We start from the raw sequence: 15686 nt of genomic DNA, 5'->3' as shown, positions 1-15686 counted from the left end.
ATGAATTAAAAAGAACGATTCAATATATCACCGTCATCACGCGATGGGACCTCTGATGACTCGTGACTAACCAGGAACTAGAAATATCCCCTTCACATTTAAAACGTTTGGTGTTAACTACGTGTTACAGTTTTGTCGGCAATATGCAGCCCGGTGGACCAACCATGACGGGTGTAACACGCCTGCAGTCTCATAAATGAGGTGATCTTGAAGGATGTTGCTATATCGACGATCTATCAACCCGTTTAAAAACCAACAGCCCTTTCAATGTCAGATTGATTGAAACAATCATGACAATACTATAGGTCATTTTCCCCTTGATATGACGTAGGACCAATGACTCCCTTCGACCAACAGACGGTTCACTTTCAGCCCTAGCCCCCCCCCCCCCCCCCCACCCAATGTCCGTCGTGCACTTAAAGTAACTTACCAAAGTGACAAACCGTGTCCATAAGGAAAAAGCGCAAAATATTGCTTCATGGCATTTTGTGAAAATTATATAAAAATATTTTCTATATAACACTTTTATAGCCTTGGCTTGTAAATTCCCCATCATCACATTCTCTATACACAAAAACACACAAACTGAATTATTATTTTTTTTACACAATATACTAATCTTATTTTTGTTCCTCATTTTTGCTATGTACTGTACATTGGTATCTAATGTGCAAATTAATAATTTAAGTTGTGTAAAACTCTCAAATGAATACAAAATCATATATTTTTTTACATTTAAATGGTGAGAGTCCATGAACCAGACACAATAAAAAGGATCCCAAACGTCATTATATTCAGGAGTTGTTTGAAGAGCGTTCTCTCTGTAGATATTTAACATCTTTGGCCAGGAGATTTCATGTTATTTTGTCGTTGTTAATAAACCCTAATGGGTAGCAACACCACGCAGCACCTGTAAAATAACAACCAAGATAATCAACTGCTGATGAAAACACGTTCGGTTTATCTAAGACCTGTAGAATGTAGAGGAAAACATTAAATACAAATATTTTGTGAGGCAGACCAAATCAAACTAGCATTGAAACAGTCTCCCTGCCCTCCCTGTGATAAGGAGTACGATTCATTAAAACCAATTCGATTTTGTTGTTGTTTCGTTTAAACCATGTAATCAATGTGAGTGCACACTGCAAACTTAAATTACAAAGTGCATTTTCACCACACGAAACGGTTATTTTCCTTGGTGTGGGTTTCTTTGCGTTCGACTGAATATCCTGCCTATTGTTGTCTATTGTCTTTCAGCTGCACCAGAGGATTTGAACTCTCTACTGAAGCCAACAGGAGTGCATAGACAACAGAAAGGGTTCACAGTGAGTTGCCTTTAGGACAATTATTGATCCAAAATAAAAATAAAAAACCCTGTTGAAGTTACTAACGTATTGCTTTGAGAAGTTTGTTTTGAAAGTTGGTTGAAGGTTTTAAATCAAAACAGTCCAGTTTAAGTTTGAAGTTAGGCTTAAGTTTAAAGTTTAAGTTTTGAACCACTGCACAACAAAATGCAATTTTGCTATTTTATGTGTAGTGTATGTGCCTGAAATGATATCTGAGTTTGCCATTCAAGTTGTGGGCAAAAAAACACAGACATTTCTCCATAAACTAACTAAAAGTTGAACCAAATTATATATATTTTTAAAAACGAACAAAGTTATAAATTCCTGCTGGCCAAAGATGTCAAGTGGACAGAGATCTACCCTGCTTGTCATCAAGTAGTTGTGTCCTTTACAGTAGCCTACTGTACTGTACACTGAGACAGAGGAAGTGACAGGAATCAAACGTTTTAAACAGAGCAGGCGATCACCTGGCTCTGAGCATGTCTGTCTGTCTGTTTTGATGTCCCAACGTCCACAGACAGTCTATTGAGTAGACCTGCTCTATCTCCTTCTCTATGGGACACAGTTCTGTTGTCTTCTGTTGTGTTGCGTTGTCAGCAGCAGGGTTTGCAGTACCTGTAGTGTGATAGATAGTACACCAGGCTAGAGTAGCAGCACCTCTGGCTGGCGCGGTACCAGGGGCTATCCAGGCCTACTGAGGACTTTGGCCTCCCTCTCCTTGTGTTTCAGATCCTCCTTGAAGCAGTAGGAACAGTAGTTATCTGTCTCTGGTCGCCCGTAGAAGGAGCACTTCTCCCTCTTGCATCGCCTCTGCTGCAGGCAGTACACCAGGCAACCCCCACCAGCGCTACCCATCTGACTTTTGACCTTGTCGGACCCCGAACCCGTCCTGGTGACGCTACTGCTCCCCCAGGTCTGAGGCAAGTCGACGTCGGCGAACTCCAGACAGTCCTGTATGTGGCTCGCGTTGAAGCCGTTGGTATAGGTATGGGACTTGTGCTCCCCAGGCATGTTGTAGGGCTCCGTGGTGCCTGGGACCCCCGGGTGGGCGTGGTTGACCCCGGTGCCCAAACGGACCCCAGACAGGCGGGCTGGAGAGTAGCTCTGGGAGGACAGAGAGCGGTTCTGCTGGGGGTAAGTGGCACAGGTCTTCAGGGTGCCCACCAGAGGAGGCTTGTAGCTGGGCTGGGGGTCGTCCGGCTGGAAGCTGGGTGCCTGGAGGGCCTGGAGGTTGACGTCTCTCAGGTGGATGATACTGGACCTCTGGATGGGAGGGGTATGGCTGTAGTGGGCTGACACTGGGACTGCAGTTGGGACGGGGCCGGGGACAGGTGGGACGGACCCCGGTCTCCTGGTAGCACCGTTGCTGGGGGAGGAGTGGGGCGAGGGGCTGTGGCGGCCCTGCATCTTCAGGGCAATCTGTGGGGGGATGTGAGGGGTATGGCTTTGGTGGTGTCTGGCTGGGGAAGAGATGAAGTCCTGGGGAAGGGGAGTAGGAGGAGGAGGGCAGGAGGGAGGTGGAGGAGGGGTGCGGGTGTCTCGCTCCCTCTCCCTCTCTCTCTCCCTTTCTCTCTCTCTCTCCCTCTCTCTCTCTCTCTCCTTTTCTCTCTCTCTTTCCTTCTCCCTCTCTCTCTCCCGGTGAGGGGCGCTCTCCTGCTCTGGTTTCTTCAGGGCGTTGGAGGACCCGTTGGTCGTAGTCGTCGTGGTTGTAGAGTTTGCTGCAGGTTTCTTCTCTCCTTCCTTCCTCCTAGTCTCCTGCTCGGCAGAGAAGCGCTCCTGAGCGGAGGTCAGGTAGAAGGAGATCATCTCCTCATGGAACTGGTGGCGATGGGAGGTGAGGAGAAGGCCAGCGAAGATGAACTTCCTCTCGCCCTGCATGGCGGCTCTCAGTATGTTGAGGCTCAGCTTGACGTCTGTGCTGTACTTCCAGTGCTCCGACAGGGCCTTATCCCCCACCAGTCTGGCCAGGAGACCCCCCCTGTCCCTGTCCCGTTCCCCGGGAGGAGAGGGCACGCCTGGGGGGCGCTCGGTGGGAGACGGGCTGGTGGTCTTGTCCGAGGAGAACGACGTACTCGCAGACTGGCCTTCCTTCTCTCCTCCTCCTCCATCCTTCCGTGCTTTCCCCTCCTTTTTCTCCTTCTTCTTCTCTACATTATTCTCTGTCCCTCCTCCGTTGCCGCCCCCTCCTCCTCCGTTGCCCCCCACTCCTCCGTTGTTCCGGCCGTTGCCTCCGGAGTTGGAGCGGTTGATCTTTCCGTGGACCAGCCCTCCCAGACCTCCCATGTTCTTCTTCAGCTTGATACCCAGGGTCTTGCTGAAGCTGCCTAGCTTGTTGGCCACAGAGTCCGTCCTGGTCTTGTCCTTGTCTTTACGCTGTTGCTGCCTCTCCGTCTTCTCCTTGGGATCCTTGTCCTTGTCCTTGGTGGAGACCTTGCCGTTGTTGACGTTGGAGTTGCTGCAGACGGAGTCGCGGTCGGAGTCCATGGAGTCGGCTAGAGACTGGACGTCATCGCCCCCGTGGGACGCCGTGGGAGACTCCGGTTGGGCCAGGGGAGCCTGGAGAGAGAGAGGGAGGAAGGGGTGAGAAGGGATGGAGAGGAAGCACAATCAGTAAATGATGTTGATCTGTCTAATCTACTCATTTTCAAGACTTTGACAGCAAATTGTAGTTTTCTTAATTCGTTGTATATAGACAGTAAGGTGCTGGGGAGCTGGCAGTACAACACGGATGCAGAACAACCTATCAAATTCATTTACAACAATTACTTGCTGGCATTAGCCAATCAATGTGGAAGAGGAAGAGGAGAGGTACCCTGGTCTCAGATGGTATCCTGATCCATGTTACGTTCATGTAGTTATGCAGCAGGTTCAGTTTGGCTTCCAGGGACAGGATTAAACTGAGGAGGGAGAAAGGTTACGAACATTAGGGGCGGCAGGGTAGCCTAGTGGTTAGAGCGTTGGACTAGTAACCAGCAGGTAGCCTAGTGGTTAGAGCGTTGGACTAGTAACCAACAGGTTCAGTTTGGCTTCCAGGGACAGGATTAAACTGAGGAGGGATAAAGGTTACGAACATTAGGGGCGGCAGGGTAGCCTAGTGGTTAGAGCGTTGGACTAGTAACCAGCAGGTAGCTTAGTGGTTAGAGCGTTGGGTCAGTAACCAGCAGGTAGTCTAGTGGTTAGAGTGTTGGGCCAGTAACCAGCAGGTAGCCTAGTGGTTAGAGCATTGGACTAGTAACCAGCAGGTAGCCTAGTGGTTAGAGCGTTGGACTAGTAACCAGCAGGTAGCCTAGTGGTTAGAGCGTTGGACTAGTAACCAGCAGGTAGCCTAGTGGTTAGAGCGTTGGACTAGTAACCAGCAGGTAGCCTAGTGGTTAGAGCGTTGGACTAGTAACCAGCAGGTAGCTTAGTGGTTAGAGCGTTGGACTAGTAACGAGCAGGTAGCCTAGTGGTTAGAGCGTTGGACTAGTAACCAGCAGGTAGCCTAGTGGTTAGAGCGTTGGACTAGTAACCAGCAGGTAGCCTAGTGGTTAGAGCGTTGGACTAGTAACCAGCAGGTAGCTTAGTGGTTAGAGCGTTGGACTAGTAACCAGCAGGTAGCCTAGTGGTTAGAGCGTTGGACTAGTAACCAGTAGGTAGCCTAATGGTTAGAGCGTTGGACTAGTAACCAGCAGGTAGCCTAGTGGTTAAAGCGTTGGACTAGTAACCAGCAGGTTCAGTTTGGCTTCCAGAGACAGGATTAAACTGAAGGAGGAGAAAGGTTACGAACATTAGATATCAACAGTAAATCTGGATTATAAATGCTACGCTTTCGAAGAAATATAAACTCAGCAAGAAAAAAAAGAAACGTCCCTTTTTCAGGACTCCATCTTTTAAAGATAATTCGTAAAAATCCAAATACCTTAAAACAGATCTTCATTGTAAAGGGTTGTAAACACTGTTTCCCATGCTTGTTCAATGAACCATAAACAATTAATGAACATGGACCTGTGGAAAGGTCGTTAAGACACTAACAGCTTACAGACGGTAGGCAATTAAGGTCACAATTATGAAAACTTAGGACAATAAAGAGATCTTTCTACTGACTCTGAAAAACACCAAAAGAAAGATGCCCAGGGTCCCTGCTCATCAGCGTGAACGGGGACAGCTGATCGACAGGGACAGCTGATCGTCCTCACAGTGGCAGACCACGTGTAACAACACCTGCACAGGATCAGTACATCCGAACATCACACCTGCAGGACAGGTACATGATGACAACAACAACTGCCCAAGTTACACCAGGAATGCACAATCCCTCCATCAGTGCTCAGACTGTCCGCAATAGGCTGAGAGAGGCTGGACTGAGGGCTTGTAGGCCTGTTGTAAGGCAGGTCCTCACCAGACATCACCGGCAACAACGTCGCCTATGGACACAAACCCACCCACTGCTCGTTCTGTGCGTGATTTCCTGCAAGACAGGAATGTCAGTGTTCTGCCATGGCCAGTGAAGAGCCCGGATCTCAATCCCATTGAGCACGTCTGGGACCTGTTGGATCGGTGGGTAAGGGCTAGGGCCATTCCCCCCAGAAATGTCTGGGAACTTGCAGGTGCCTTGGTGGAAGAGTGGGGTAACATCTCAAAGCAAGCACTGGCAAATCTGGTGCAGTCCATGAGGAGGAGATGCACTGCAGTACTTAATGCAGCTGGTGGCCACACCAGATACTGACTGTTACTACTGATTTTGACCCCCCCCCCCTTTGTTCAGGGACACATTATTCAATTTCTGTTAGTCACATGTCTGTGGAACTTGTTCAGTTTATGTCTCAGTTGTTGAATCTTGTTATGTTCATACAAATATTTACACATGTTAAGTTTGCTGAAAAAACAAACTCAGTTGACAGTGAGAGGACGGTTCTTTTCTTGCATGGTTTATTTAGCCATGAATTAAGATTGAACACTACAGCATGTAGTGATACATGTTAACGTTTTATAGATAATAAACTATGGATCGTTCATCTCTAATAAAATAAGGCCCTTTGTGTTTTGTGCTGTGAACAATGTTTAGTTGAGAACACGAATCCCAACATTCATTCTTGTATTCAAGAAGAATGATATTTTTCAATGTTCCCTTCAGAACAGTTAGCGGACTTGACCAGGGCCCTGTAACTCTGCAGCACAGTTAGCTGACTTGATTGACCAGGGCCCTGTAACTCTGCAGCACAGTTAGCTGACTTGATTGACCAGGGCCCTGTAACTCTGCAGCACAGTTAGCTGACTTGATTGACCAGGGCCCTGTAACCCTGCAGCACAGTTAGCTGACTTGATTGACCAGGGCCCTGTAACCCTGCAGCACAGTTAGCTGACTTGATTGACCAGGGCCCTATAACCCTGCAACACAGTTAGCTGACTTGATTGACCAGGGCCCTGTAACCCTGCAGCACAGTTAGCTGACTTGATTGACCAGGGCCCTATAACCCTGCAGCACAGTTAGCGGACTTGATTGACCAGGGCCCTATATCCCTGCAGCACAGTTAGCTGACTTGATTGACCAGGGACCTATAACGTTCTGATTGACCAGGGCCCTATAACGTTCTGATTGACCAGGGCCCTTTAACTTCCTATTTTGTCTGATTGACCAGGGCCCTAAAACGTTCTATTTGGTCTTGCAGTGGAATACACTGGAAGCTTACTTGACAAAGTAAATGGACAGAGTTATTTATATATTGTCAAATGAGCCGCTGCCAGAGAACCCAGCTGCTCCAAGGGAGAAGGACCTTAAAAGACCTCAGTTACAAAATGAGGCGAGGCTCCATTGCATCATTGTAGTGCCTTTAACTCCACTAGAAACTTATTTTCAAAATCGTAAGACTGTCTTTTAGATAGAAAAGTAAATACCAAAAAAGACAGAGGCTCTAACTTCACAAACACCTTCAGAGTCTCTAACTTCACAAACACCTTCAGAGTCTGTAACTTCACAAACACCTTCAGAGGGTCTAACTTCACAATCACCTTCAGAGTCTGTAACTTCACAATCACCTTCAGAGTCTCTAACTTCACAATCACCTTCAGAGTCTCTAACTTCACAATTACCTTCAGAGTCTCTAACTTCACAATCACCTTCAGAGGGTCTAACTTCACAATCACCTTCAGAGGGTCTAACTTCACAATCACCTTCAGAGTCTGTAACTTCACAATCACCTTCAGAGTCTGTAACTTCACAAACACTTTCAGAGTCTGTAACTTCACAATCACCTTCAGAGTCTGTAACTTCACAAACACTTTCAGAGTCTGTAACTTCACAAACACTTTCAGAGTCTGTAACTTCACAATCACCTTCAGAGTCTGTAACTTCACAAACACTTTCAGAGTCTGTAACTTCACAATCACCTTCAGAGGGTCTAACTTCACAATCACCTTCAGAGGGTCTAACTTCACAAACACCTTCAGAGTCTGTAACTTCACAATCACCTTCAGGGTCTAACTTCACAATCACCTTCAGAGTCTGTAACTTCACAAACACCTTCAGAGTCTGTAACTTCACAAACACCTTCAGAACGGGTCTAACTTTACAAACACCTTCAATCTTAGACTTTGTGTGACTTGACATATGTACACAATTAATGGGGAGTTTTCTTCTCTAAGGAACCCAAAGTCCCAGTGGGAAATTATTCAATGTAAGTCTCACAGATTAGTGGTTTTTAAACTCACCAAATCACACAAGTCTCAGACATGATCTCATCAACCTAGCATCCTGTCTCTTTCTCTCATTCTGACAGACAGACAGACAGACGGACGGACGGACGGACGGACGGACGGACGGACGGACGGACAGACAGACAGACAGACAGACAGACAGACAGACAGACAGACAGACAGACAGACAGTGCTCAATGACAGACAGACAGACAGACAGACAGACAGACAGACAGACAGACAGACAGACAGACAGAAAGACAGACAGACAGACAGACAGACAGACAGACAGACAGACAGACAGACAGACAGACAGACAGACGGACAGACAGACAGACACCGCTTCATGACAGACAGACACTGCTTTATGACAGACAAACAGACACTGCTCCAAGACAGACAGACAGACAGACAGACAGACAGACAGACAGACAGACAGACAGACAGACAGACAGACAGACGGACAATGCTCCATGACAGACAGACAGACAGACAATGCTCCATGACAGACAGACAGACAGACAGACAGACAGACAGACAGACAGACAGACAGACAGACAGACAGACAGTGCTCCATGACAGACAGACAGACAGACAGACAGACAGACAGACAGACAGACAGACAGACAGTGCTCCATGACAGACAGACAGACAGACAGACAGACAGACAGACAGACAGACAGACAGACAGACAGACAGACAGACAGACAGTGCTCCATGACAGACAGACAGACAGACAGACAGACAGACAGACAGACAGTGCTCCATGACAGACAGACAGACAGACAGACAGACAGACAGACAGACAGACAGACAGACAGACAGACAGACAGACAGACAGTGCTCCATGACAGACAGACAGACAGACAGACAGACAGACAGACAGACAGACAGACAGACAGACAGACAGACAGTGCTCCATGACAGACAGACAGACAGACAGACAGACAGACAGACAGACAGACAGACAGACAGACAGACAGACAGACAGACAGACAGACAGTGCTCCGTGAGGTTATGCCATTCAGATCAGAGTTGAGCTCCTCTGTGTAAAGCAGCGTTATAGAAGATAATGATGTATGAAGCCTAGAGATAATGACTCTATGATTAGAGGGGCATCTCCTCTCCTCCTTTCTGTCTTTGTCTTCTCATTTCTCCTCTGTATTTACTGTCCTCCCACAGAGAGGAAGCAAGGCTTTAACTGTCCCCTCCACCCCTACTGTCCTCCCACAGAGAGGAAGCAAGGCTTTAACTGTCCCCTCCACCCCTACTGTCCTCCCACAGAGAGGAAGCAAGGCTTTAACTGTCCCCTCCACCCCTACTGTCCTCCTACAGAGAGGAAGCAAGGCTTTAACTGTCCCCTCCACCCCTACTGTCCTCCCACAGAGAGGAAGCAAGGCTTTAACTGTCCCCTCCACCCCTACTGTCCTCCCACAGAGAGGAAGCAAGGCTTTAACTGTCCCCTCCACCCCTACTGTCCTCCTACAGAGAGGAAGCAAGGCTTTAACTGTCCCCTCCACCCCTACTGTCCTCCCACAGAGAGGAAGCAAGGCTTTAACTGTCCCCTCCACCCCTACTGTCCTCCCACAGAGAGGAAGCAAGGCTTTAACTGTCCCCTCCACCCCTACTGTCCTCCCACAGAGAGGAAGCAAGGCTTTAACTGTCCCCTCCACCCCTACTGTCCTCCCACAGAGAGGAAGCAAGGCTTTAACTGTCCCCTCCACCCCTACTGTCCTCCCACAGAGAGGAAGCAAGGCTTTAACTGTCCCCTCCACCCCTACTGTCCTCCTACAGAGAGGAAGCAAGGCTTTAACTGTCCCCTCCACCCCTACTGTCCTCCCACAGAGAGGAAGCAGGGCTTTAACTGTCCCCTCCACCCCTACTGTCCTCCCACAGAGAGGAAGCAAGGCTTTAACTGTCCCCTCCACCCCTACTGTCCTCCCACAGAGAGGAAGCAAGGCTTTAACTGTCCCCTCCACCCCTACTGTCCCCCCACAGAGAGGAAGCAAGGCTTTAACTGTCCCCTCCACCCCTACTGTCCTCCCACAGAGAGGAAGCAAGGCTTTAACTGTCCCCTCCCCCTCCCCCCTTACTATCCCCTCCCCCTCCCTCTTACTATCCCCTCCCCCTCTCCCCTTTACTATCCCCCCTTACTATCCCCTCCCCCCTTACTATCCCCTCCCCCTCTCCCCATTACTATCCCCTCCCCCTCCCTCTTACTATCCCCTCCCCCTCCCCCCTTACTATCCCCTCCCCCTCCCCCCTTACTATCCCCTCCCCCCTTACTATCCCCCCCCCTTACTATCCCCTCCCCCCTTACTATCCCCTCCCCCCTTACTATCCCCTCCCCCTCCCCCCTTACTATCCCCTCCCCCTCCCTCCTTACTATCCCCTCCCCCTCCCCCCTTACTATCCCCTCCCCCTCTCCCCCCTTACTATTCCCTCCCTCTCCCCCTTTACTATCCCCTCCCCCCCTTACTATCCCCTCCACCCATTCTATCTCCTCCACCACCTCTGCCCCTCTACTATCCCTCCACCCCTATTACCCCCCCACCCCTACTACCCCCCACCCCTATTACCCACCCACCCCTATTACCCCCCCCCTCCACCCTATTAACACTGCCCCTACTACCCCTCCACCCTATTAACGCCCCCCCTATTACCCCTCCACACTATTACCGCCTCTGCCCCTATTACCCCCACCACCACCACCACCACCTGTTTGTCGTTGGTTGTAACTAACTCACTTGGCTAGCTTGATGTTTGTCGTTGGTTGTAACTAACTCACCTGGCTAGCTTGATGTTTGTCGTTGGTTGTAACTAACTCACTTGGCTAGCTTGATGTTTGTCGTTGGTTGTAACTAACTCACTTGGCTAGCTTGATGTTTGTCGTTGGTTGTAACTAACTCACTTGGCTAGCTTGATGTTTCTCGTTGGTTGTAACTAACTCACTTGGCTAGCTTGATGTTTGTCGTTGGTTGTAACTAACTCACCTGGCTAGCTTGATGTTTGTCGTTGGTTGTAACTAACTCACCTGGCTAGCTTGATATTGTCGTTGGTTGTAACTAACTCACTTGGCTAGCTTGATATTGTCGTTGGTTGTAACTAACTCACTTGGCTAGCTTGATGTTTGTCGTTGGTTGTAACTAACTCACTTGGCTAGCTTGATGTTTGTCGTTGGTTGTAACTAACTCACCTGGCTAGCTTGATGTTTGTCGTTGGTTGTAACTAACTCACTTGGCTAGCTTGATGTTTGTCGTTGGTTGTAACTAACTCACTTGGCTAGCTTGATGTTTGTCGTTGGTTGTAACTAACTCACTTGGCTAGCTTGATGTTTGTCGTTGGTTGTAACTAACTCACCTGGCTAGCTTGATGTTTGTCGTTGGTTGTAACTAACTCACCTGGCTAGCTTGATGTTTGTCGTTGGTTGTAACTAACTCACCTGGCTAGCTTGATGTTTGTCGTTGGTTGTAACTAACTCACTTGGCTAGCTTGATGTTTGTCGTTGGTTGTAACTAACTCACCTGGCTAGCTTGATGTTTGTCGTTGGTTGTAACTAACTCACTTGGCTAGCTTGATGTTTGTCGTTGGTTGTAACTAACTCACTTGGCTAGCTTGATGTTTGTCATTGGTTGTAACTAACTCACTTGGCTAGCTTGATGTTTGTCGTTGGTTGTAACTAACTCACCTGGCTAGCTTGATGTTTGTCGTTGGTTGTAACTAACTCACCTGGCTAGCTTGATGTTTGTCGTTGGTTGTAACTAACTCACTTGGCTAGCTTGATGTTTGTCATTGGTTGTAACTAACTCACTTGGCTAGCTTGATGTTTGTCGTTGGTTGTAACTAACTCACCTGGCTAGCTTGATGTTTGTCGTTGGTTGTAACTAACTCACTTGGCTAGCTTGATGTTTGTCGTTGGTTGTAACTAACTCACTTGGCTAGCTTGATGTTTGTTGTTGGTTGTAACTAACTCACTTGGCTAGCTTGATGTTTGTCGTTGGTTGTAACTAACTCACTTGGCTAGCTTGATGTTTGTCGTTGGTTGTAACTAACTCACTTGGCTAGCTTGATGTTTGTCGTTGGTTGTAACTAACTCACTTGGCTAGCTTGATGTTTGTCGTTGGTTGTAACTAACTCACTTGGCTAGCTTGATGTTTGTCGTTGGTTGTAACTAACTCACCTGGCTAGCTTGATGTTTGTCGTTGGTTGTAACTAACTCACTTGGCTAGCTTGATGTTTGTCGTTGGTTGTAACTAACTCACCTGGCTAGCTTGATGTTTGTCGTTGGTTGTAACTAACTCACTTGGCTAGCTTGATGTTTGTCGTTGGTTGTAACTAACTCACCTGGCTAGCTTGATGTTTGTCGTTGGTTGTAACTAACTCACTTGGCTAGCTTGATGTTTGTCGTTGGTTGTAACTAATGTAACAGTATAACTTTAGTACCGTCCCTTCGCCCCGACACGGGCGCGAACCAGGGACCCTCTGCACACATCAACAACTGACACCCACGAAGCGTCGTTACCCATCGCTCCACAAAAGCCGCGGCCCTTGCAGAGCAAGGGGCAACACTACTTAAGTCTCAGAGCAAGTGACGTAACTGATTGAAATGCTACTAGCGCGTACCCGCTAACTAGCTAGCCATTTCACATCCGTTACACTCACCCCCCTTTCAACCTCCTCCTTTTCCGCAGCAACCAGTGATCCGGGTCAACAGCATCAATGTAACAGTATAACTTTACGGCGTCCCCTCGCCCCGACACGGGCGCGAACCAGGGAACCTCTGCACACATCAACAACGGTTGCCCACGAAGCATCGTTACCCATCGCTCCACAAAGGCCGCGGCCCTTGCAGAGCAAGGGGCAGCACTACTAATAGGTTTCAGAGCAAGTGACGTAACTGATTGAAATGCTACTAGCGCGTACCCGCTAACTAGCTAGCCATTTCACATCCGTTACACTAACTCACTTGGCTAGCTTGATTTTTGTCGTTGGTTGTAACTAACTCACCTGGCTAGCTTGATGTTTGTCGTTGGATGTAACTAACTCACTTGGCTAGCTTGATGTTTGTCGTTGGTTGTAACTAACTCACTTGGCTAGCTTGATGTTTGTCGTTGGTTGTAACTAACTCACCTGGCTAGCTTGATGTTGTCGCTGTCATCCCGGCCCCACTCCCAGTCCTTCCCAGGGTCCGTAGCAAAGTGGAGAGATAGCAGCTTGTGTTCTGAGTCGGTCAGCGGGATCACAGCTGGAAAACACAGATCACACATCACTATGGTCAGATCAGATCACACATCACTATGGTCAGATCAGATCACACATCACTATGGTCAGATCAGATCACACATCACTATGGTCAGATCAGATCACACATCACTATGGTCAGATCAGATCACACATCACTATGGTCAGATCAGATCACATATCACTATGGTCAGATCAGATCACACATCACTATGGTCAGATCAGATCACATATCACTATGGTCAGATCAGATCACACATCATTATGGTCAGATCAGATCACACATCACTATGGTCAGATCAGATCACACATCACTATGGTCAGATCAGATCACACATCACTATGGTCAGATCAGATCACACATCACTATGGTCAGATCAGATCACACATCACTATGGTCAGATCAGATCACATATCACTATGGTCAGATCAGATCACATATCACTATGGTCAGATCAGATCACACATCACTATGGTCAGATCAGATCACACATCACTATGGTCAGATCAGATCACACATCACTATGGTCAGATCAGATCACATATCACTATGGTCAGATCAGATCACACATCACTATGGTCAGATCAGATCACACATCACTATGGTCAGATCAGATCACACATCACTATGGTCAGATCAGATCACATATCACTATGGTCAGATCAGATCACACATCACTATGGTCAGATCAGATCACATATCACTATGGTCAGATCAGATCACACATCACTATGGTCAGATCAGATCACACATCATTATGGTCAGATCAGATCACACATCATTATGGTCAGATCAGATCACACATCACTATGGTCAGATCAGATCACACATCACTATGGTCAGATCAGATCACATATCACTATGGTCAGATCAGATCACACATCACTATGGTCAGATCAGATCACACATCATTATGGTCAGATCAGATAAGCAGGGGTACAAACACACAGCCAGATAACCACACAGCCAGGTAACCACAACAGCCAGGTAACCACAACAGCCAGGTAACCACAACAGCCAGGTAACCACAACAGCCAGGTAACCACAACAGCCAGGTAACCACAACAGCCAGGTAACCACAACAGCCAGGTAACCACACAGCCAGGTAACCACACAGCCAGGTAACCATACAGCCAGGTAACCACAACAGCCAGGTAACCACACAGCCAGGTAACCACAACAGCCAGGTAACCACAACAGCCAGGTAACCACACAGCCAGGTAACCACACAGCCAGGTAACCATACAGCCAGGTAACCACAACAGCCTAGGTAACCACACAGCCAGGTAACCACACAGCCAGGTAACCACAACAGCCAGGTAGGTAGGATAAGCAGAGTCTCTATTGACCAGGAGGGCAATTCGGGTTTGAAAGTTCACACAGACCCATTAATCACAGTAAACACCGGCTCATAAAGTCATGGTTTGATGAGCTCTGTTGCCACACTGCCTTTAGCCTTCTATTGGTATCAACTTCCTGTTGACACGTTTGATGCCAAGAGGGCCTCTTTTTTCTTCTTTTCTTCTTCAGCCAACATGTAAAATAACGGATGTTGCTGAGGAGCACCTGACATTACAGGGAGTGTGTTGTGTGGGTGGATGTTCACACACCCTAATAACACTGTCTAGAGAGAGAGAGAGATGAGTCTCCATCACGAGGGTCTGATTCCTTTCTGTCTTTGTTAGTGGGGGGGGGATCAGCTTTAATACCGCAGATAGATCTACCCTCAACCTCTCCCATCTATTACTGATGTCCTTCCTCTACCCTCAACCTCTCCCATCTATTACTGAAGTCCTTCCTCTACCCTCAACCTCTCCCATCTATTACTGATGTCCTTCCTCTACCCTCAACCTCTCCCATCTATTACTGATGTCCTTCCTCTACCCTCAACCTCTCCCATCTATTACTGAAGTCCTTCCTCTACCCTCAACCTCTCCTATCTATTACTGATGTCCTTCCTCTACCCCCAACCTCTCCCATCTATTACTGATGTCCTTCCTCTACCCTCAACCTCTCCCATCTATGACTGACGTCGTTCCTCTACCCTCAACCTCTCCCATCTATTACTGATGTCCTTCCTCTACCCTCAACCTCTCCCATCTATGACTGACGTCGTTCCTCTACCCTCAACCTCTCCCATCTATGACTGACGTCGTTCCTCTACCCTCAACCTCTCCCATCTATTACTGATGTCCTTCCTCTACCCTCAACCCCTCCCATCTATCTCTTAACACCATCCATATTGGATTTCTATTTGTCATATATTTTTTCAACTGTGTTGTGATGTTTCACAAATGTTCTGAACCTTTCGATTCTCATAGTTTCTACAGATTGTAAATTGAAAATATATATTTTTAACTAAAAGTATTATAATACGATTGATCGATTGACTATGACTTTTCAGATCACCCAGTATTGCTATCTGC

General features: G+C 47.7%; 1 protein-coding gene across 1 annotated transcript; it reads right to left on the bottom strand.

Annotated features, from left to right (window-relative positions):
- Positions 1–430: 430 nt before the first annotated feature.
- LOC120043632 (OTU domain-containing protein 7A-like) lies at positions 431–15000 on the bottom strand. Its single transcript, XM_038988185.1, has 5 exons — positions 14985–15000; positions 13149–13263; positions 4159–4243; positions 2940–3902; positions 431–2894 (listed from the first exon to the last, which is right to left on the bottom strand). Exons 1-5 carry the CDS (start codon positions 14998–15000, stop codon positions 2028–2030), a joined length of 2046 nt encoding a protein of 681 aa, XP_038844113.1. The 3' UTR covers positions 431–2027.
- Between the last annotated feature and the right edge of the window lie 686 nt (positions 15001–15686).

The sequence above is a fragment of the Salvelinus namaycush genome, unplaced genomic scaffold (genome assembly GCF_016432855.1).
Source record: "Salvelinus namaycush isolate Seneca unplaced genomic scaffold, SaNama_1.0 Scaffold98, whole genome shotgun sequence".
NCBI lineage: Eukaryota > Metazoa > Chordata > Actinopteri > Salmoniformes > Salmonidae > Salvelinus > Salvelinus namaycush.
This window is presented reverse-complemented; position numbering and strand designations above follow the sequence as displayed.

Coding starts and splice junctions, on each gene's coding strand:
- LOC120043632 (XM_038988185.1), bottom strand. Junction 3,903..4,158: donor GGATACCATCTGAGACCAGG/GTACCTCTCCTC, acceptor CTCTCTCTCCAG/GCTCCCCTGGCCCAACCGGA. Junction 2,895..2,939: donor GAGAGAGAGAAAAGGAGAGA/GAGAGAGAGAGG, acceptor AGAGAGAGGGAG/AGGGAGCGAGACACCCGCAC.